Source organism: Pteronotus mesoamericanus, unplaced genomic scaffold, assembly GCF_021234165.1.
Source record: "Pteronotus mesoamericanus isolate MK-2021 breed Mesoamerican mustached bat unplaced genomic scaffold, CSHL_Meso_final contig_32, whole genome shotgun sequence".
Taxonomy (NCBI): Eukaryota; Metazoa; Chordata; class Mammalia; order Chiroptera; family Mormoopidae; genus Pteronotus; species Pteronotus mesoamericanus.
In genome coordinates, this window is record NW_026555134.1 from 7233152 (window position 1) to 7258218 (window position 25067).

A 25067-nucleotide genomic window follows, 5' to 3' on the forward strand; every position below is an offset into this window, starting at 1 on the left:
ATTAGAGTATGATCCAAATTATCTGGATCAAATCCTGACTTTTATCATTTCCCTACTTCAGTTTCGTCAACAGAAATACGGGAATTAAAACAGCACCTACACTTCTCAAGTCTGCAACAAGGATTAAAATGAGTTGCTATACTCATTTTAAGGATTATATGAGTTGTTATGAGTGTTTAGATGGATTAACTGATCCACCTAAAGCACTTAAATAGCATCTGGCAAACAGTGAATTCTACACTAAGTGTTAGCTATTATTAATATTACCATTACTACCACTATCTTTCTCCACATCATCCAGTAGTGCCTTATATATATACACAAGAGCTCAATAAATTCCTTGAATGAAACAATTAATATTAAAATAATTTTTAAAGATTAGTTGGAATAAATGGAGGCTCAAGACCCAAAAGATCAAATCCATGACAGGGTCTGGCAGAAGAAAGGATTGAGCCCCCCAAACTAATTAAACCTCTTGAAAAAAATTAAGAAAAATGTCAAAGTATAAAACTGACAATCCAAATAAAGGAAGTTTTTTTTTTTCCTATAAAAATGAAAGAGCCATTTTATAGAAGAACTTGATAGTTTCTACATAGGAAATTTACACCAAGAGATGGCTAATTCTAAAATGTCATAATTTCTAATCTATCAATAATATATTAACTAATTCTATTTTTAATCTACTGACATTTCCAGGCTCTATATTAGTCACTTAAGTAGGAAGCTACATCATTTACCATCTCACCAACAAAAGTAGTATTAAATTTAATTCACTCCACAAAGGTAATCCCTAACTCAAGAACTCCGGGTTTCAGTTTCCTTTACTGGTATCCTTTACAATTTCGTACTTTCATTATCTGCCTCTTCACCCTTTATCAGCCTGAAGAGATATTTCTAGTCATTGTAATTTTGTCTTGACTCAGTTTTCTTGATTTATATTAGTTGCTTATCTCCGTATCTTCAGTTCCTTTGTGCTGACCCATGGCTACAATAGCTTATAAATTATTAAAAACAAATAACGTCTTACCCACAGATACTAGGATACTGCAGTACAGTCAAGTAAACCTAATATAACTGATTCATCAGTACTACAACAAGGAACAAGGAAACTATTTGGGCTGCCAAGAGACCTTAAGCAAGATTCCTAAGGGGTTATTTATGAATATATAATAGAAACAAAAGGCTATATTTTAGTAATAACCATATCAGTAACCATGCCTATTCTCACATAAACTTTGGCTTATTTCTTATTATTTGCATATTTTATACAGAGATGAACTCCGTAAGTAAGTTCTGTGATAAATTCTGTTGAAGACTGTTAGCCTAACACTGATAATTTAAATTTCCCAAGCCTAGGTATTCTGGTTTATCATCATCAACAAACAGATGTTGTAATAGCCCAAAAAAAACAGCTAGTCTTGTTTTACAGTTTAATTAATTACTAACTAGCAAATACTGGGACATTTAAACAGTCACCATTCATCTAAGTTGTTTCCTGTTTAAAGAAAACCTTACCAGAAAAAGGATGATGGTAACATAGGAAAAAGTAGAGTTAATGAACACATTAAGCATTGGAGGGAGGGAAAAACCCCAACAGTTCCAAGTGGTGAGATTATGAGAAATTTTTATTTTCTTTATGCTTTTAGGTATTTCCCCAATTATGAAATTATATAATTTTATATATAATTATATATAAATTTTATTAAAAGGGTGACTGTAAGAGAAGCACAATGCTGTATATATAACATGATTGTCACAAAATTTTTTCCAAAATCTGAAAAGCAAGTTTTTACTAACAGAATACTATAGATATATAATGTTATAACTGTTCAGAGCCTAAAATAGGATCTAGTAGGCAATGTAACCAATAAATATTTGTTGACTATATTAACTTTTTAATTCTAATGGAACAGTAAAAAAAAGTGTTATGAGAATAAAAACTGTAAGTAAAATACAATAAATATGCTCTGGAAAATCATGACTCTTTATTTCATAAATTAAAGGTTGGACTAAACTGTACAATGAGTTTATAATACTATGAGGTAATTCAAACTAATGTGGCTCATATATAAAGTCATCCATCTAAAATAGTTCTCTTTAGGTTCAATTTTTCTTTTCTTTCTTTTTCTCTTTGCTAGAACAACAACTGCCAGGTCTATTTTTAGTATAACCAGTTTAACAAAAATGAATAAAAAGCAGTTTAATTAACATGTAATCAGATTTAAGAAGACCTTAACAGGAACTGCCAAAATAGTTATATGAATGCTGAGTGTTTTCCTAGTTTTTTACAAACTATTGGAGTATTATTTTTCTGATGTGTAAAAATTACCCTAAATATTTTTATTATATCAATTTTTAAAAGCTACCTGGGTAAGACAATATAGTTAATGCCAATCAGTTGAAATGCATATTATATGAAAAATATTAATATAAAAATGTGTTCATCTTTATTGTCGTTTCAGTGTTCTAAAATGCTGTTAGAGCTTTAGAGCTTTTACTATAAATTTACGTTGTGGTATGAAAGCTACATGGTAACTGGCACCAGCTGAAATATAATGGTACATAGGCACACACTTTATTTCTCGTGTAAATTAAAGGAAACGTAAGTTTTCCGAAGGAAGTAAAACATTATTTTATAGGTGTCAACCGACACCACATTAGTTAGCTGTGAAAGCAGATTAATTCATTTTCCCAGTTAAATAGAAAGAGGATTTCACACAGAACATGGAGTCAGAGTCCGATGTGATCTGAAGCAGTACTAATCTGCACAGAGAAAACAATCAAGGACTACACAACATCCAAAAGGTTTCATTTGCTCCTTACTAACAACCCAGGTCAACTAAACAACACCTGCAGTATTTAAAGGACAATCGAGAACGTGTTTAAATGAGAGAACCACCCAGCCGCATGCAAAACATACCAACAGAAGATTCATAGCAAAGGGATGGTATTACCTCTTTTATGTAATTCCCTCAGGGGAATATAGTCTCCTCCCCCGTCATAAGGCAAATAAGGATCAGAAGAGGCATCCATGATTAGAATTTTTAAAAAGAAGAAGAAAAAGAAAAGCTTACTAGCTTAAAAAGACAGTGGCATTTCTTCCCCGCCTGCTGCAGCAGGCAAAGGAGATGCCATATTTGATGAGGGTTAGAACTGTATGTAGTTCAATTCGCTGAAGCAAGTGTTCTTCCACAGTGGATGATGTCATCAAAGGGAAATTATTGCAGCCTGGTTGCTAGTGGCTACAATCTAGCGAGGCTTAGAGGCGGAACAGCCTTCTTAATCAGGTCCTGCTACGTATTATGATGACTAAGCTCCAAGTATAACAGACAAAACTGGTTTGAGAATTTTAAAGCACTCACAATACAGCTTCTACAGCACGGGTAGCAACTACAGTAAGACAACAGCACATTATTTCTTTCTGATTTTAAGATAAATATAGAGAAGATCAAAATTTTTAATATAGAGATGTGAAAGGAAATTCTGGATATAGACAATGCCCCTTTTCATTTCCAATGTAGAAAAATGGGAGCAACACTCTCATAAGGTTATATGATTTTTATAATAAATGAACTAATTTTTATACAATATTGTCACATGAATCATAAGGAACTAGAACATATCAAAAGCTTCAAGAGACTTTGTTTTAAAAATCAATTTTTAATGATCTAAATGTACTTCAGGCTTCTTTGTGGGTTCAAAATATTTAGTAACTGAGCAGTTGAATGGTATTTTATCTCACTAATCCCCTTAAGCAGCCTCTTGTTTCCTTTTAAGAACTAACTAGTTAAGACATTCTAGCTTTGAGGAGAAAGAAAACTTATCAACATAATAAGTAACTTGGCTACTGTTTGTGAGAAACGCAAAAGGAAATTTACTAGGTAGGAGATTTTCCTATTCTATCTCACTATTTCCCTACCTCACAAATATTTTGTGCTTTAAAAACAACAAAAGGCTTTTAGTAAAATATGTCTCAAAAGGTTAACTCCAATTGTGTCTTTCCTGGAAATTTTTATGAAATTCAGAAGGAAAGCAATTCTTTTTGTTTCATACTGCCATTAAAAAAATAAAGCTAACGCTCATAATTTTTACAGCTACCCTTGAGGTGATTCCTCTGTACTAAGAGATTCGGCTTCTGAAATAGCAATATTGTTACAGTGCCACTAAATAAAAACATCCTATTCACTAGAAGCAATTTCGTAAGACTCAGAGATTCTGAAAAATGTGTTTTCCTAAGTGTTGAATGAGCCAACCTCTAACGTCCAGTCCAATTCAAGGCATTTATATAAAAATTGGGGTAACGAAAAAAGAAAGGACTCACGTGGCAGTAAAGAGAAGAGAAATTCTATTCACTTTGTCTAGTACATTTTGTTACTTGGGGTATTTTTAAATTTGGTTAAATAAGGGTTTTATATTTCAAAAAGTTTGAACCTCAGAAAGGCAGACCTTCTCATGAAATCCTAATTGGGATTTGGGGAAAGGGGTTTTAAGAAAGGAACATAGACTAGAATTAATGCCATAGGAATAGTCTATCTAATTCAGATTCTAGATATTAATGTTCATATTGCTGTGTGTGATTTTTTGTTTTTTGTATTTTTTTAATTTTCTTGGAAATAATTTTTTTAAAAAAGGAACGCCTTGACAAAGAGCTAACCTTACTACATTAAATATGGTCCTTTGTGGTCATTTGATAAGTAAGTTCTACTGTTATAAAACTTTTAAAAAATATATGCTGTATGACATTTATAAATAATTTAATTTTTATGATGCTATTTACATTCTTTCATGCCTTTATATAAAATGAAAACCTATCTACAAGTTTTCCTGGTATTTGTAAACCCTCTCTTGTCTTTCCTAATTTGCAACTTTCTCACAAAGGAAAAAGTAAATGACAGCTAGCCAGCACTAACTAGAGGGGGAGGAATATCTTCCTATAAAATATACTGACAGTACTGCATAAGTGAAAGTTTTGTACCATGAGTAAATAATTATTTATGAATTATTTTTAGTTAACAAAATATGTGTGCATGTTTATACAATATATAAATTGTACATATTTTTAGAGTTCAGTTTAGAATGAGACACATCGAACTCTTAACAACTGCCATCACTGAGGAAGGAATGAGGTGGAAAGTGGGGGAGACGATGGCACTTTAGTTTTTACTTTTTATAGTTCCACATTGTTTTAAGTTTTTAAACATATATTTAATTTTTTACATAAATATATTACTTTCATAAAAATTTTTTAAATTTTCAAAAATAAATCGTTCATGCTTATGGGGACCCATGGCTGCTAATTTTTCTTAAAAAAAGTTATCACTGAAGCTAAAGTGCTTTCCAGTTACACTTTAGAAAAGGATAAAGTAGACTGGAAGGTGTGACCAAAGGAAACTTTGACACATGGGTCAGGCACTACCAGGTAAATAAAAGGAACTACAATTAGAGTGGGTCTAAAGTGGAAAGAGAACAGAAGATAAATTCAAGAGTTCCTAAGTTCAGCTGGTGGGGGCTGGGAAGAAGCTTGGGATAGAACTTGTGAAGAACAAAAACGCTGAAGTGGTCACACACAAAGGAACTTAAAATTCAGAAGGGGAAGATCTTCCTACTTCCAAATGCACTCTAGATTCTAACTTCACCTTGCTGTGAGATACTGGATAAATCACCTCTCTGAGGCTTATTAATCGGGGAGGCCAAATAGATGACAACAGATGACTGGGGAATTATAACTATACAGACAACATATACTATGACTATAGTATTATAATGCTCAAACTTTAAACCCTTCCTAAAACACATGATCCAAGAAATCTACATTAGAATTACTTTAAAAAACTGATTTTTGCCTTTAGATCTAACTACCAATTTATAGGAAATACAGAAAACAAAGAAACATGTTAAAAGATGCTCAGGAACTTAACCAGGAAAACCCAAATTAAGAAGCAAATGACTGGATTTCTTCAACAAATAAATAGTAAGGAAAACAAGGGAGGGGAGGGAGGGTGCTAGAGAACTAATAACAAAACAATTTTTTATGAAACAACTGGGAAAATATGAAATAGACTAGATATTTGATTTTTTAAATTATTCATATTTTAGATGTGATAATAACCTTAAAGGAATTCTTATATTTTATAGATACAAAATGAAGTATATATAGTCAAAGAAAAACCAGAGCTGGACAGTAATTAAAACGGTAAAAACAGATTTTATTCAGGACTATCGCAATGGGGGAAAAGAGACCTAGATATAGAACTTGGCTCAATTCCCAATACAACAAGGAAGTAGGAATTTAGAGCCAAGGAGCAGATTAGGGGGTTTATCAATTAAAGAATACTAAGAGGATTTGGACTTAGGATAATGCTGGCCTTGTAGAATAAGTTTGGGAGTCTTTCTCCTCTTGAATTGTCTAGAATAGTCTGAGAAGGATAGGTGTGAGCTCTTCTGTAGCTGTTTGGTAAAGTTCACCTGAGAACCCATCCGGTTCAGGACTTTGTTTGTTGGGAGTTTTTTTATTACAACTTCAACTTAATTAGTTGTAATTGGTCTAATCGGATTTTTTGGTTCTTCCTGATTCAATTTTGGAAGACTATATTTTTCTAGGAATGTATTCATTTTGACCAGATAAAGACACTACAAAGAATTTTATAGGTCAATATTCCTGACAAACATAGATGCTAAAATCCTCAACAAAATATTAGCAAACTGGATCCAGCAATACATTAATAAGTTCCACACCATGATCAAGTGGGATTAATTCCAGGAATGCAAGGTTAGTACGATATATCACATTTATTGATTTGTGGATATCACATAAACAAAATGAAAGATAAAATCACTGGATCATATCAATAGATGGAGAAAAAGCATTTAATAAAATCCACACCCATTTTTTGATAAAACTTTCAGCAAAGTGGGAATCAAAGGAACATTCCTCCACATAATAAATGCCATATATGGGAAACTCATGGCTAACATCATACTCAACTGGCAAAAACTAAAGTGTTTCCCTCAGGATCAGGAACAAGACAGGGATGTCCGCTTTCACCTCTCTTATTCGACATAGCACTGGGAGTCCTAGCCACAGCAATCAGATAAGAAGAAGAAATAAAAGGTATCTGAGTTGGGGAGGCGGAATAAATATTTTGCATTCATTTATCAGGTTAGAAAACGGAAAACCAGAAGTGATGGCACTGACTAATGTCAGGAAGCTAAATATTAATATAGCCAGTACCTTCCCTCCCCTGCCTTTTTCCTCCTGAATGACACTACCACTTTGGTGGGCCCTTGAGCAACATAATTGTAATAATATGGGTGAATGATACAGTTCCTGTTACTCCACTGAATATCCTACCAGCTTCATAGGTGCCCACAGAAAAGAAACTTATCTACCCATACTAGTTCAATAAATAAAAAGGAAAAGAGACTGCTAAAAATTATAAAACATGACTAGCTAATATGTTAAATAGATGAATATTCTTCAAAACAGCAAACTTTTAATGAGCTTCTACTGTGTGCAAGCCCACATGTTAGACACTATAAGAACGGTGGATGAAATAAATAGCATATATGGCTGTCCATGATATTACTAATACTCCCTCCCCACAAAGATTAAAAATAAGGAAAGTAAGATTGCTCATCAAGAGTTAAAATATGTACTCAATATATAATACATCAGCTCTAAACAGAACTATGCAGATAGAAAAATAAATGACTTTTACTCGTAAGCCAACAAGAATTAGTAGGATAATTATACTAAAGAAATATGTAGCTAAATCCAGGAAGAAGGAGAGCTATAAACAAATAAAACAAATAAGGAAAGTCAAGAAAGCAAACACAACAGAAGCAATACACAGAAGGGGCCCTAACCCAAACCTGAGAAGCCAGGTAAGGCTTTCTATAGGAAATGAGGTCTGACATAAGAAGCAACATACAAGTAACAATTGGTATTACAGGCAAAGGAACATGAAGAGAAACCTGGAGATATGACAGCCAGGCACAAGCCCAAACCTAATATTACAAGGCCCAGTACAAGAGTGTAGTAGGCAATTAGACAAGCATGAGCAGAGTAGGGACGATAGGTCAGGTATGGAATGTCACAGGGCATCAAGTCCTGAGTGCCTAGCAACAGGCAAAACTGAGAAAACAAGGTCTCGTCCCCAGCGTGGTCTTTCCTCCCCTAGCTTATTGAAGTTTAGACCCCCTGGCCTTTCATATCACTGGTCATGCAGTTTGGACCCTCCCCTGACCTTTCCTCTCCTAGCATGTTGCTATTCCAGTGGTAGATCCCCTTAGAGGTGGTACAAAGGGGCCGGAGAATAGCCTCAGGAGACTCTCATACAAGCCCTTGAGTGACCACTCCCTTAAGCATTAGGCCCTCAGGACAACAAGGCTGGCCCACATCAAGTAATCTGAAGAACAAAGCCTCAGATCTGCTGACCAGAGTCAGAATTTTGGTCAAACAAGGGATGACACTTAGGCTTTCCTTGTGTTTCAGCTCCAGGACTAGAAACCAGACAGAGTGGCACCACGGCTGGCATCAGGACCACATGCAATGACTAAGAGACCCTCCCCTAGTGTTAGCTAATCAGTAGAGACCACGACCCTCAGGGTGGTAGAGACGAGACCACACCTGTAAAAGATGATGAATATTCCACTGAGATCCTTCCCTGGGACCTCCACTAAGACCCCTGCCTTTAGAGAGCACATAAAAGCCCTTAGGACTGAGGACCCACTCTCTCTCTCCCCCTCTCCCCTTTTTTCACCACACAAGCCTTCTTCCTTTAGGTGTGTCTCTTTGCTTTTCCTTCTCCTAAGCTCCAAAGGCCCTTCCTTTGGCTCTGTAACTTTTTTCCTAAGCCCATGCAGCCCAACTGGCTCACTTCTTCCACAACTCACTTCTACCTCTGTGACTTCCTAAATAACCTTTTGCTCATATGTGAGTCTTGGCTCTGAATTCTTTCCTAGCCAGAGCTCAAGGACTGAGGGTGCTGAACCCAGGTCCAACTGCCAGTAACATGCTGGTGCTTTCCCACTGCCAACAAGAGTACAAAAAAGTTTCATTTGCCATATGACTAAATAATTTAAAAAGTATAAAGTTAGCAAACTATTAATAAAATACAAGGTCCAGAACAAATAATGCCCCTTTATTATTACAAAAATCTTTTATTACAAAATCATAAGCATGTAATTCTGTAACATAATAATATCACACTCAAGCACACCATATGACATTTTAGGTGAAATGTGCAAATTTAAACTATAAATTATTACACCCATATTATTACTCTACCAACCACAGTCAAGTAGACATTACTTCTGCCAGACCCTGTATGTTCTAGCCTCCTACACTGAAAAATATATCTTATAATAACTTGAAAGTTTTTGACTAAGTTTTATAAATGTGCAGTTTTATCAACTGATGGCAATTTGGAAAACACTGCAAGGCATTGACTAGAAAAAGCACCCATATTCTATCACCAAGAAAAAAATCCTTATTTTGGTGTATTTCTCCCTGCTAAATATGTGTGTGGGTATATGTAACATTTTAAGAGAATGGAATCATATTATATAGACAGATTTTTATCCTTTTTATATAAGCCCTTCCATCTTATAACTTATATTATGATACACAAGTTACCTTCCTCAGTTGTCCAACATGCATTTTGCAGCTAGCTCACCTTAAAACAGAGTTCTCAAAGTGTGGTCAAGTGTATTTTACAGACCCTGAAGATCCCCAAGATCATTTCAGGGGGTCTGTAAGGTTAGTTCATAAAAAATCATTTATGTATTTAAGTGATATATTTTATCAGTTTCCCACTGCTACTATAACAAATTACCACACACTTAGCAGTTTAAAACAATACAAATCGATTCTATCACAATTTGGAAGTCAGAAGTCTAAAATCAAGGTGTCTGCAGGGCTGCATTCCTTCTGGAGGCTTCAGGGGAGAACCTGCCTCCTTGTTTTTTGCCAGCTTCTAGAGGCGGCCCGCATTCCTTGACTCCTGTCCCCTTCCTCCTACCACTCTAACTTCTTCCTTCAAACTCTAATCCTTCTGCCTCCTTCTGTTAAGGACCCTTGTGATTACCATGGAGTCACCAGGACAATCCTAAATAAACTCCATCTTCTCTTTTAATTCAAAACCACTAAATCCCCTTTATCATGTAAAGTAATTATGATGTAGGGGTCATTATTCAATCTACACAATGCTCTTTGCCTTTTTCATTCTATTTATGGTACTAAAGGAATACTAGGTAAAAATGGCTTACATGTAGTACAAATTAAAGCAGTAGCACCGAAACAGACTAGTAGCCATTGCATTCTTTCCCCCACGCATGCCCAAAAAACAAAAGGCCTGTTTCCCTTCTAAATGTCCTACATAAAAATGTATTCATTCTTTTAAATTGTAACTCTTGAATATACATCATTTTTAATATTCTGTGTGACAAATGGGAAGAATACATAAAACATATTCGCTAATACTGTTGAACAATGGTTCCATCTTGAAAACAATCATTTGTGTTGATTTTTGAGTTGCAGCTAAACATTTTTCATGGAACATCATTTTTAGTCAAACACGCAACTGATACACAAACTACAGATATCTGATAGACATTTTTTTCTCAAAATGAATCAACTGAAACTGTCTCTTCAAGTAAAACAATAAACAGTATTTGTTGCCAATAATAAAATTTGAGCTTTCAGGCAAAAATTAAATTTGGAAATCTTGTATTCACCACTGTGAGCCTGACAGCTTCCCAACATTCAAAGACCTATTATGGGATTGTGAGATTGGTGGCAATATTTAAAAATATGACTTGATTTTGTGTAATGAAATGTCTGAACACTAAAAAGATCTGTATAATTGTGTTTTGTGCTGAATTGTGCCCCTCCAAAATCTCTATGATAAAAGCCCTAATGCCAAGTACCTTAGAGTGTGACTGTATTTAGAGACAGGGCTTTTAAAAAGGTAGTTAATGTTAAATGAGGTCACTAAGGTGGGTGCTAATCCAAAATGACTAGTATCCTTATAAGAAGAGATTAGGACACAGATACACACAAGACCACGTGAGGGCACAAAGAGAAGACAGCTGAGGCCTCAGAAGAAATTAACCCTGCCAAAACCTTCATATTGTACCTTTAGCCTCCAAAACTGTGAGAAAATACATTTCTGCTAAGCCACACAATAGATATACTTTGTTATGGCAGTCCCAGCAAATTAATACATCAGTGAATCAATTTCTAAATGACTAATACATGGTATTATAAAGCCATGCATGGGTAGCAAATCCACTCAAAGCACAAGAAAAGCCAATGGATTTTAATTTAACACAGCATAAAATGTTCATTAATATGGTTTCAGTTTCCACACTGCAATTAACCTTTAAGAAATTATCATATGTCGAGTTTTGGTATACTGTTAAAGAAGAATATCCACAAATGATCTGAAAGGTCATTTAAATTATTTCTTCCTTTTCTAACTCTCTATTTGTAGAAGGACAAATAAGATTACATACTGGTATCCTTATATAGTTGACCATTGAACAACTTGGGAGGAGAGGCGTTAGGAGCACCAGCAACCACTATCCCACTCCACCCTGCAGCCAAAAATCCATGTATTACTTTTGACTTCCCCAAAACTACTAATAGCCTCTCTAATATTGACCTTACCTAAAATATAGTCAATTAAATATGATATATTGCATTCTTATAATAAAGTAGGCTAAAGAAATGTTAAGAAAATCATAAGGAAAAGAAAATACATATTTTATGCATTCATGACATACCTAACTTTTTCTTAATTTTTTACATAGTTTGTGGTTTTATCAAGTCTCAAAAAAGTTTTCTAATATTTTTATTGAAAAAAAATATGTAAGTGGACCTGTGCAATTCAAAATGTTGTTCAAGAAGCAACCATATATATATAAACATCTATTTCTTATATGTTTCAACCAAATGACATATGACAACAGATCAAATGCAGAAGCCACAGAGACTAGCTTTCTATTAGGCCAACTGTCATTTATAAAAACATTGCCATTCTTCTCACTAAATTTATTTTTATTTTAGATATTAAACATTGCTACTCTTCTCACTAAGTTTATTTTTATTTTGGAAAATATAGTTATTATAAATGTTATTAATGTTATAATGAGTTATTTTTATTTTAAAATGAATTAATAAAGTATTGAAATTTTTGTTTTAATTTTTAATACGGTAAATATATCTGTAATGTACTTTTTAAAAAAAAAAGCTTGTTAGAGTCTTCAATCATCTTTTTTTAAAATATGTTATTTGCTTATTTTTAGAGAGAGGGGAAGGCAGGGAGAAAGGGGGAGAGAAACACTGATGTGAGAAACATCTATTAGTTGCCTCTCCTACGTGCCCCAGGGACGGAACCTGCAACCCAGGCCTGTGCCCTGACCCAGAATTGAACTGGCGACCTTTCGCTTTGCAGTATGAGGCCCAAACAACTAAGCCACAACAGTCAGGGCTTCAATAACCTTTTAAGAATAGAGAGAGATCTTGAAAACAAAAGATCTGAGAACTACTTCCTTAAAAGATATACCTAAATATTACTCAAAGCCAGGCAGCTGTGGATACTGGGAGAATGCTTTGCTTTGCTTTTTTAAAATGTCTGTTAATAGTTACTCCCTTTCAAATTTATTATAGCTGAAATTATCATGACCTTGCACATGGAATATAAGTTTTAGACCTTTTGTTAATCACTTACATCTTCTGGCAGGTACAAAATTATTTTCCAAAATATCTCAGGTGTTGGGTCAACCAGTTCTCCATATAGGAAAAAATGAATCTGAACCCTTAACCCACATCACACATAAAAAATAATTGCATGGAAGATTATTCCATGCAATATCGTCACACATCGTTTAAGTATGAAAGAAAAGATAAAACTTCTAAAAGAAAGATCTTGATGATACTGAGGTATGGGAAGATATCTTAAACAAAACAAAAACACAAAGAAAAAAGGAAAAGATTAACTGGATTTCATTAAAACCAGTGATACTCATCAAAAGATACCAGTAAGAGAGTGAATAGACATACCACTGAGAGAGAAGAAATCTGCAATACATATACACGACAAAGAACTAATAATCAAAATGCATAAAGAACTCTTATAGAACAGGCAAACAAAAAAACTGATAAGCACTTCAAAAGAGGCAATCTAAAAAGTCAATGAACATACAAAAGGCACTTCCAACTCCTAAGTCATCAGGCAAGTGTAAATTAAAATCAAAATTCAAGACTACTGTACCCACACTAGAAGAGCCAAAATTTTTTAAACTGGTAATATCAAGTATTTGTGAAGATGTGGAACAAGCTAGACTCTCACACATAAGTGGTATCCTGTACACGCTACGGCCACTTGAGAGCCATCTTTGACAGTGTCTAGTAGCACTACGATCCAAACACCCTGTCATCTAGGAATTTCATTCCAAGACATAAATGCACAGAACTGTGTGCATAATGTGCACCAAAACACATGCATATGAAAATTCACAGCAGCATTAGTATTTTATTAACAACCAAAAGCTGGGGGAAAAAAACAACCCGAAGTATCCGTCAACAATACAGAAAGCATAGAACACAGACAGACTGCAGCATGTTTACCCGATGGGATACTACAAGGCAATGAAAATAAATTAACCGCTGCTATAGTCACAACATAGATGAATCTCAAAGCAAAAGTAAATGACACCAAGCCCAAAAGAATATATATATATAATTTTATTTACGTAAAGTTAAATACCTGCAAAACTAACCTATAGAAGGGAGGATTCTGGGGGGTCCTGATAATGTTTTCCTTCTTGAAAGAGGGGTAGTTATATAAGGTGTTCACTTTTGTAAAAATTCATCAATTTCCACACTTCGAATTTGACGATTGTTGTGATGGTTAATTTTATGTGTCAACCTGACCAGACTAAGAGATGTCCAGATAGCTGGTAAAAGATTATTTTGGTGTATATGTGTCTGTGAGGGTTCTTCTAGAAGAGATTAACATTTGAATTGAGCGACTGAAAAAAAGATGCCCTCACCAGTGAAAGTGGCCATCTTTTAGCTGTGAACAGCTAAAACATGTGACTCCATGTTTTATAAGAGTTCTTTATGCATTTTGATTATTAGTTCTTTGTCATGTATATGTATTGCAGAACAGAATATGTATTGTAGAACAGAGAAGCAGAGGAAAGGTGACTTTTCTCTCTGCTTGAGCTGCCCTCGGATATCAGGGCTTCAGGATCCAGGGCCTTCAGACTCAAACTGGGACTTTGCCACTGGTTCCCCTGGTTCTCAGGCACTTGGGTTTAAATCTAGAATTACACCAGCAACTTTTCTGAGCCTCCAATTTGGAGAGAGCAGTTCATGCGACTTCTTAGCCTCCTCAATCATGCGAACTAATTGCTCATAGTAAGTATCTTCCTACCTGTCAGTAAATGTCCCATTAGTTCTGTTTCTCTGAGAACCCCAATTACAGTTGTGTACATCTCTGCATTATGTTATGTTTCAATTTTAAAGTTCATCCAAATACAAGGTTTTCTTTTGGGGTAATGAATGAGAATGTTTGGGACTAGAAAGAGACAGTAGTGGCGCAACATCATTCATGTGCTAAACGCCACTGAATTGTACACTTCAAAAGTGGTTTTTACGTTACATGGATCACCTCAGTTTTTAAAGTAACTCAAAAATGCAACCTCAATAAAACAAATATACACAGATTCACAGATATTCCTGACTACAAATATTAAGAGTTGTAATTCCAAACTTACCAACTACAGTGTCACCATCTAACAAATTGTCATCTTCAGACGTCTGAAAGTCCATAATGACACCTGCTCCATCTAAAAGTTCCTCATCACTACTTGCACTTGTTATACTGTTATAGCTGTTTCTATAGTAGCCTCTATGGAACAGTTGCTCAGACTCCATTGAGCTGTCTGGTTATCTGAAAAAAGGAGAAAAATCATTTTAAAAATTTCCCAAATTTCCCAACATATAATAAAAATTAACTAGTACGTTGCTCAGACTCCATTGAGCTGTCTGGTTATCTGAAAAAAGGAGAAAAATCATTTTAAAAATTTCCCAAATTTCCCAACATATAATAAAAATTAACTAGTACATGACAAAAAGAAACATCTGATCTCTGTATTGAAAAAATACTAAGTTCATTCACTGTAACAACAGCTAAACATCTATCATGTTAAGTCTTTTGGGATGATTTAATAATTCTCACTATGCAGCAGTAAAAAAGAATTACGGGTTTCTTCAGGTAGAGGTACATGACTAAAACAACCTCCAAGATCAATGGTTAAGTTAAAGAACAAAGTACAGAGAGGTGTTTATAGTACACTACAATATATGTGGGGGCAGAGTGAGTACAGTGTGTAACTGCTTGTGCATATACACACTGTCTCTGGAGGGATTTCTAAGAAATTTGTCCGTACGGGAAAGGAATAAGATGGTTAATGTACCAGGTCTGAAAGTGAGACTGTCCCTTTTGCATATTTTAGGAGAGGCAAGTACTAGTTTTAAATACTGCAATGTAAATTATTTTAATATTAATTTTATTTTCCTTTCATCATTTTAAAATTTCAATCTTCAGGGCCCATGGTCAAATATCAGTCATGGAAAATATGATAATATGTAACAATTCTCATGTTTTCAAGGCAGATAATATCAAACAAGCATACATTTTCATTGGTTTACTCCTAGTTTAATTTTTTTTTTAATGCATCTACCTACTTGCTCAACATCCAAATGGTAGATATTAGCAATAGACTTGGAAGATTCATGTGTGGGAGTTGAAAGATAGTCATAAAAATTGCTAAACCAGTAAGCCTTGTAAAACAAGACTTACTAGATATGTCATAATAAGTATATACAGAAAATAAAAGATGAATGGAGCTAAGCATACTCCAATTCTAGTGCTGAATTCTAGTACTGAAGACTTGAAGTGTTATCAATCTCTTATCCTCAGTAAATTTTCCTTCTGTTTAACAAAAGGCTATTTTAAATCATAATAATACAGCACCTGAAATTTTGCATATGAAAACAATACTGCAGTCACCTTTTCCTTTTTAATTGTCAAGTATATATTCAAAACATTATGACAGATACAATAGCTTGCAAATATATTTTTTGCAGAGTTATGAAGATTATAGCAATAAACCAATGAAAATCTCCAGGAATAAAACCTGGTTCACTCAGTAAATTCCTACATGACCTATGTAGAATCATCATGACCTCCTCTAATCTGCCCTCCACATGGCAGCCAGCATGGTCTTTCCTCAAAACAAGTCTGACCAGGAATCTCTCCCACTCCATGGGTTAGTCTTAATCATTTCTCAGCACCCTTAGCGGACAGAGTTGAACAGAACAGACCAAGTCCTAGGTAGCCTAGCCTCTACCTGGTTTTCCAGCTCCATTTTTTTAGTGTGTAGTTCTTGTAGTATTCTTGACTCACACTAATCTTCCTCCCAGTCCTACCAGGCTTTCCTGCCTCCAGCCTCAGTGCCTTGATTGCTCCCTCTGCCAGGAACATACCCTTTTCCTCTTCATCTAAGCAACTCTCCTACTCATTCTTCAGATCAAGTATCCCTTTATTTAACAAATTCTTAAGTTTACAATATGTTAGGCACTATCCTAAGCATGTTACACATTAGCTCATTTAATATTTGTATTAAATACAATCACAACCCTAAAGCTTAGGTGCTATTATTATCCCCCACTTAACAGGTGAGGAGACAGAAGCACAGAGTTTAAATAACTTGTCCAAAGCCATGCAGCTAGTAAGGAAAATCTCCCTTGACCTACTTATTACCTGGGCAAATCTTTCCTGACTAGGTCAGATTTTCATTGTTAGTTCTTTTAGCTCTCCCTTTTCTCTTTTTTGACACTTATCACAGTTGTAAATTGTACTTATGTATGTGATTATTTAAATGTCTGTCTTCCCTCCTAGAATGTAGCATGAATTCTGGCACTGTGCCACTTTCTGCTCAACATGACATATTCAATGATTTGCACAGTACATGGCACATACCACGTGTTTATTTTTTTTCTGAATTTTTATTTTGAGATAATTGTGATTTCACATGCAGCTGTAATAAATAATATAGAGAGATCATTGTATCTTTCACTTAGTTACAAATGGTAACCTGTAGAACTATAGTATAGTATCACAATCAGGACACTGGCATTGATAGTCAAGACACAGGGCGTTTCCATCACCACAAGGATCCCTCTTGTTGCCCTCTGATGGCTACCACCACATTCTTCCAGCCCCCTTCTACCCTTTCCTTAACCCCTGGCAACCTATAATCTGTTTTCTATTTCTGTAAGTTTGCCATTTGAAGAATGTCACATAAAAGGAATCACTCATTATGGTACTTTTGGGGATTAGCTTCTTGTAGTCGAAATAATTCTCTAGATTCATTCAGGTTGTTGCATGTATCAATCATTCCTTCCTTTTTATTGCTGAGTAGCATTCCATGGTATGGCTGTACCAGTTCGTTCAACCATTCACCCACTGAAGAGTATGTGGCTCTTTTCTAGGTTTTGGCTATTATGAATAAAGCTGCTATAAATATCCATATACAGGTTTTTTTCTGAACTTCAGTCTTCATTTCTCTGGGATGAAAGCCAAGCAGAACAATAGGTAGGTCATAAGGTAATTGCATGTTTGGTTATTTTTTCTTTTTAAAGATTTTATTTATTTTTAGAGAGAGAGAAGGGAGGGAAAGAGAAGCATCGATGTGTGAGAGAAACATCCACTGGTTGCCTCTTGCATGCCCCCAACTGGGGACCTGGCCTGAAACCCAGGCATGTGCCCTGACCGGGACTTGAACCAGTGACCTTTTTGTTGTGGGTTGACACTCAATCCACCGACCCACAGCAGCCAAGGCAACATGTTTAGCTTTTTAAGAAACTGCCAATTTTACATTCCAACTAGCAATGTATGGGTGATCCAGGTTCTCCATGTCCTTACCAGCACTTGATGTTGTCACTTTTTATTTTAGCTATTCTAATACGTATATAGTGATCTCTCATTATTTTAATTTAAATTTCCCTAATCACTAATGATGTTGAACATCTTTTTATGTGCTCATTTGTTATCTGCATATCCTATAAAATGAAATGACTGTTCATATCTTTTGACCATTTTATAAATGGATTGGTTTTTTACTGCTGAGTTTTATATTTTAGAATCTATATCCTAGATATGCTGTTTGTAAACATTTTCTCCCACTCTGTAACTTTTATTCCTTTTAACCAGGCCTATCACAGAGCAAAAATATTTAATTTTGATGAAGTTTATCAATTATTCCTTTATGGACAGTGCTTTTGGTGTCAAAACTAAAAACACACCTTGCAAAAATTTTCTTCTGAATTTTTTTTTAAAAGTTTTAGAGTTTTACAGTCTACATTTAACTTCATGATCCATTGTGAGTGAATTTTTTATAAGGTTTAAGACATAGATTGAGGTTTGTTTTTTTGTTTGTTTTGTTTTTTTTGATATGTGGCCGTTCAATTGCTAACAGCACCATTTGCTGAAAAATTATCTTCCTTCCACTGAACAGCTTCTGTGCCTCTGCCAAAATTAGGTGCGCATGTTTGTGTGGGCCTATTCTAGAATTCTCTGTTCTGTTGCACTGATGTGTGTCTCTACCTACAGCAATACCACAGTTTTGATTATAAGTCTTGAAAATAAGTAGATTTCTCACTCTTTATTTTTATTTTTCAAAACTTTATTAGCTATTCTAGTTCCTCCACCTTTCCAGATAAATTTTAGAATAATCTTGTCTATATCTACAAAATCTTTCTGGGCCAATTAACATTTGTAGCATGAATGAATAACAAATGCATAACAAATGGATGGCACTTCTCTACTTAAATGTTGTGTGAGAACTCAAGTTCAACAAGAGCCAAACTGAATAAATATTTGCCCCAACCTTGTCTATCTTCCTACCTCCCTAAATGAGTTTACAGGATCACCATCTACCTAGTAGCCAAAGTTAGTTTTCAGAGTTATTTATTAATTCTTCCAACAACCATTTACTCGACAGCTAGCATATACCAGGCACAAAGCCAGGTACTGGGGTAATAAGTAAGATGTCCCTACTCCCAAGGCAGTGAGGTTAAAGGCATACATAACTACAGCATGATGTGTGGTAAGTACCATAGGAGAGCTATACACAAGGTATTCAGTAACCCTGAAAAAGAATAGCATGCTGCCTGGGAAAATCTGTGAACACTTAGTAACAGAGGGAAAGTTTCCGCTAAGTAATGAATGACGAGGATGAGTTAGGCTAAATATAAGATAAAGTCAATATAGACAAAAATATGCAAAAACACAGCAGCATAGTAACAAAACCTGCTTGGGTGGCTTATAGAAGAGAAGAGGAAGAGGACTGAGGAGTAGCTAGAGAGATGACCATAGGGTAGATCAAGAAAGGGGCTCATGTAATGCTAAGGAACTTATTTACGCATTTGTACACATGGGAGGCCATTAAGAGTTTGAAGAGAGAAACAACACATCAGATACGAATTTTAGCAGACCAATGCTGCCAGTATGGTGGAAGATAGATTAGAAGGGCAAGAGACTGAAAGGCTAAAGATTAAGGAGAGAGGTTGGGCGACCCTTATTCTAGTAGACCCTTAAACATTCTAAATATGTAAGAGAGCGGGGGCATACTGAAATAAGGCATAGCAACATGGAGGCATAGAAAGAGTTTGAGAAACATTTAAGAGGCTATGGTAACTAATAAAACATGGGGAATAGTAAAGAAGAAATCTAAGATATCTGTTAAGTTTCTAACTTGACTAATTCATTCAAAATGGAAGAAATAAAGTTTTGCCTCCTGCGGTTTACAGGACTCAAGACTTAAGTGTTCTTTCCAGCTGTAGAATTGCAAGGGGGAACCAAAAAAAAAACCCCAGAATTTATTTATTTAAAAAAAGCTGTATATTTATTCTTACATGTTTAAGCTTCAGTCACCTTTAAAGTACTCTCTATTTGCTGTAATATGCTGATCAAGACATTTTTTCCACTGCTCAGAACAGTTTTGAAACTCATCAATTTTGATGCCTTTTAGTGCTTCTGCCATTTTTGCTTCACCACTTACACATCAGCAAAACATTTTCCTTTGAGGACTGTTTCACCAGGGAAACAGAAAATGGTTGGGAGGCGAGATAGAGTGACTAGGAAAGGTGCGGCATGCCATTCTTAGTCAACAACTACACTCGTAAATCACCCATCATAAAATGGGCAAATGTGTTTCAAAAAAAAAAACTCACTGAAACCGAATGCAGCCTCTCACAACAACGCTAGATGGTGCACTGATACAGATGGGTTACTAGAACACTCACCTAGCAGAGGAAATCTATACTACAAGGGGCCCACCCTCCAGAAGAGAATTCTGGATTTTTGGGGGGGTCCTCCCTCATACATCCAGGCTTTAGTCCTATTCAAAGCCAGACTACAATGAAGGGAATGTAATCTAACCCCCAAACTGCAATGGGTAGGGAGGAGTGAGAAATAAGAAGACCCTGGAAACGGACGGTTAAGTGGCTAACAGACTGAAGTAGTATACTGATTTTTTATAGCTCCCAAAAAAGCTTCACCTCACTCATAAAGAAGACTGGTTAGGACTGAGGACTACACTTAAATGTCAAAGGTATGTCAGTCAGCTATCTGGTTGGCAAGTGGGCTGACAGAAAAGTATGCACAATCTGAGTGAAAGAAATGAAAATCCCAAATGTAAGCAACTAGAGAGAGAGACAAACTCTCAAGAACAATGATGGCAAGGAATTGAAACTGACTGATCTAGCCATTTGTATGTAAGAAGAATTTTCATGTAAGTATTTTAAGAAATATATGTGCTAAATACTGATCACATATTAAAATGTGACAATAAATTTAAACAATAATTTATTCATCTACTAATGTTTATAGAACTAATGTACCAAAAATTGTAAAAAACATAAACACAATTTTAATGATTAATAGCATATTTGTACATGACTTACAACTTTCAGTAACCTTCAGTATGAATTATATACTATCCCCTAAATGAATTTTATATTTTCCCATAAATTACTATACATGTACAAAGTAAAAGGCAATACATGACAGATATCACAGAAGACACAAGAATCGTTATAAGAACTCAGAAATAAACTATACTCCACTCTATTTGATGATGAGAAGCCTTCTTTGGAAGAGACGCATGTAAGCTGGACCTTAAAAAGTAAGTGGGATTTTATGGGGCAGAGATGGGTGAAGAGGCTGTTAATTAAAGCAAAAGAGCTGGCATGCATCAAGCTGTGGAGCCAAGAAGGCAACAAGTATATATGGAGATGAGTATATGCACAGAAACAAGTCCAGTCAAAGGTTTCATGGTCAAATAAGCATGGGTAAATAAAGCTCATCTGCATCTAGATCTGTAATGGCTAAAAGTGTAAGAAAGATTCTTCAGAAAAATCTGTAGTAAGCATTAACTTCATAAACAAAATTTATGAAAGGCTTCTCAAAATTTATTTTATTACAACATGACATCATGAAACTCAGGCTGGGACGTCACAGTAGTAAGAATTTATTCTGACACACATTGTCAATTCATGCAAGGTATGACAAGAAACTGATTTCTCCATAAGTAGTATTACTTGATTACTGTTAAGTTAGCTGGATGTTCAAATTGCTATGCCTTATATATTTTTATTCAAAAAAGTATGAAATGGATAACTTCCTAAAGGAAGTAGCTGTCTACTCTGAAGAAAATTTCCTTGATTCATAAAAAATGTTAAGAGCCATGCAAAAATTAAATGCCAGATGAGTTTTAAAATGAAAAAAAAAACAAAACCACACACACGCAAATATAAAGCTCAGACTACAACAAGTAAGAAAGGTAAACAAAAATCCAACAAAAAGATGCCATGGAAGGCTTATACTTTGAAAACCAAGTAATTTTCATGATTTTACAAGGCAAACTGCACCGCTTTGATATCTGACCCACCACAGAGATCAAATCTGGCTTCCTGAGAGGTCTGAAAATTATTACATGTCAAAACAGGAAATGGAAAGCCTAACACCAATGTGACCTGAAAAATGCCAATTTACTAACATAAAATCATAACCTCAGCAAATCTGCTTCCCTGAACTGTCTATATCCAAAATCTGGTTAAACATTTGCATTCCTAATAAGCAACATATGATTGAAAACACATGCTAAAAATTTCCAAATAACAATATAGGTACTAAACATTCATATCGCCTTCTTAAAATCATTTGACCCATTTTTTCAAGCAAAGAATCAAAGTCTTTGAGTTATTAGACATGTAGTGATCACATAAGGTATATAAATGTAGAATAAGGTACATAAAATTGACATCAGTTAAATTACTTCCATACAGACCTCATCAAGAAAAAAGTGTCTAAATTAACTCTTTAGAGATGAAAAGAAAATCACTTCTGGAAAGATTCAACAATCAATGACACAAGCCACAATGATGGTACAGTAACTGAATGTATAGATCAAAAAAAAGTTTACATAGCTCGCAGTAATGAACTTTTGAATTACAAAAAAAAAAAATTAGTATTGGTATGGTCACTGTTGACTCAATTGTAATAAATGTGCATAATGTAAATATAATTGCCTCCTATGTGCTTCAGTTTTAAAATGCTATACAAGTGAAGCATGTGCAAAATTAATTTATGAGCGTCTAAGGAAGCTTCTTGTCCAAGATCAAAACACAAACGTTTTATATTTACACACACACCTAAAGAAATAAAAACTAAATATTTACTTTAAATTTGGGCATATTTAGCGAAAGTATATCCTACTCTCTGAGTTCAAATTTTAATCTTTTCCTGAACCCACGTCTATTCAAAGGTCCTCCGACGTTTCCTGGACCAAAGAGGTGAAATATTACAGTATGTTCGAGGGTATATATCTAATCAGCGTGGACTTAACATCACGTAGGTAAATCTGTTATACATAAACCAAGATGACACCCTTTGGTATCACAGTTGACCCCCAAACCGTGAACAGGACAGCTAACGAATTTTCACTCACAGAATGCAACTCACCTTGCAGCTCAGAGGCATAGCAAAATCGGTGGCTGTTTTCTGCACTGCCTTTGGATTCTGCATCTGTTTCAACCCCCCAACCTAGCTAACCCTGGGAGCTCCGCCTGAAGCAGCAGCTTGACACGACAAAAACTATCGCAATTTAAGACACCTGGGGTTTTCGACGGACGAGGTTACGGAAATTTTGCCAGGTGGGACTTTTTATTTATTTATTTGTTTGGTCCTCCTCCAAACACGGGAGCACCATTAAGTTAAATCCGCTTGCTTTGGGCCCTGGAGTCAACCTGCTGCTACCCAAAACTGGAAATAATCTCCAACATCACGTCCCTTTTAAGAGACTAAAACTGAATCCATGGTCTAACTCGGGAATGAAGTAGAATGGCTTTCAACCCACCACACCCTCCTTCCTCAACACGCAGCCAGATTCCGGCCGCGGGCGAACTTGGACTACGAGAAAGGTGCTGCAGGTTCCGGAACAGACTGGCCCCGACCCGCGGAAGGGGAAGAAAAGCAGCAGGGATCCGGAGCCCGACAGGTGCGTCGGCGCGTGACGTCACCGCGTAGACGTGAACGGCCGTTCGGCGTCCAGCCGCCCCAACACCTCCTCCTCCGGCCACATCGGAGCCGCACGGGCGCCTATTGGGCAATACGGAAACAGTGGGCGGGGCGCCAGGAGGCTGAGCCGGCGAGCTAGTGAGCGCCCGGCGGGGGCCGCTCGGGGTGTGAAACCTTTCCTGTGGGTCAGCTCGCGTCACTGTGGCCTTCCTTGTTTGCCCCGCTGGTGACCTCGCGAAAGGACAGGAGGCGGCCGCCTACGGAGGTGTCTTAGGAGGCCAGGCCTCAGACGCGCGCCTCCACCAGCGTCCTCGAGGAGCTCCACTTCCACGGTGGCGGGAGAAGACAGTGTCCCGGAGCAGCGCGTGAAACGCCGGCGTGCGTCGATCCCGAACCTGAAAAGCAAAAGCAGCCGTCGACGAACACTAGTAACTAACACTTAGACCGTGAGAAATGTAGGCCTTTGAATTCAGACCAGCGGCCCGTGAGGCCTGTGCTTAGAGGTCGCAGGCAGGGAATGCAATGGGGTCGCCTGGCCTTACATGTCTCCGCAGGCTTTGTGCCTAACATACATGTAAAGAAAACCGATAAACCAAGTTTAGCCATTATGCATTTTCAGAAATAATGCTTGCAAGTTATGTATTTTGGAGAAAATATGTAACAATTTTTTTCAAAGTGTAAATTCAACTTAACCGAATATAATATTGAGGGGTTTTCATCGTGGGTATGACAGGATCAGTCACTTAGATTCAAAAATTATGCTATATTTGCATAATCTATATTCAGGTGTATTTTTCCCCCTGAAGCATGTGAAAGTAGGATGCAGGCATTATGATACTTTACCCCCTATATCCTTTTGCGTGCATTTACTAAAAAATAACAATCTCCTCAACACAATCGGAATGTTACTATCACCTGTGAAACTAAAGGGCCAAGTTATATGCCCCAAAATACAGCGGTTGGACAGGCAAAAGGTAACAGTTGTAGGTATTACAGTTCAAAAAGTAAAAAGGAAAGTGGAGTCGCTGTTCTCAAATGCACAGCCACCTACCGCAGGTGATGAAAGAGTGCCCCTTTCTTCCCCGCTACAGTAGCTGCTTTGCGCGAGGGTGGTTATTGCTGTTAATGAGAAAAGGACACCCCCTTTGTAATGCCCTCACCCAAGAGGGTTTTATGCCTTAAGAGGCCCGAGCAACCAACTTTTTCAACTCATACCTATTTCCACCTGCTGACAACCTCACAGATTCAAGTCACCCATTCACATTCACTTTCTGATTTAGGACCAGCACCCACCCATGATGCAGGGTTTTTTTAGGGTAACTTTATTTCCGAACTCCCTTTGCCCTTCCCTGTTACTGGGCCTTGGGGGGGCAGGGGGGGGAAGGAGTTTATGCCGTAGGTTTCTTCAAA

The 25067-nt window shown here is 36.2% G+C and overlaps 1 protein-coding gene across 4 annotated transcripts in view; it reads right to left on the bottom strand.

The window, feature by feature from the left end:
• Positions 1–23603, bottom strand: part of CLCN3 (chloride voltage-gated channel 3) — a 66948-nt gene extending 43345 nt beyond the window's left edge. For 2 of the 4 annotated variants that reach the window (XM_054576059.1, XM_054576061.1), the window contains exons 1-2: positions 23103–23603; positions 14788–14963 (exon numbers count right to left, since the gene is read on the bottom strand). In XM_054576059.1, the coding sequence (XP_054432034.1) occupies positions 14788–14947 (160 nt within the window). In that variant the 5' untranslated portion in view covers positions 14948–14963; positions 23103–23603. Of the gene's footprint in view, positions 1–2954; positions 3182–14787; positions 14964–23102 lie in introns of those variants that run through there. The other 2 variants (XM_054576060.1, XM_054576063.1) reach the window with 2 other exon arrangements.
• Between the last annotated feature and the right edge of the window lie 1464 nt (positions 23604–25067).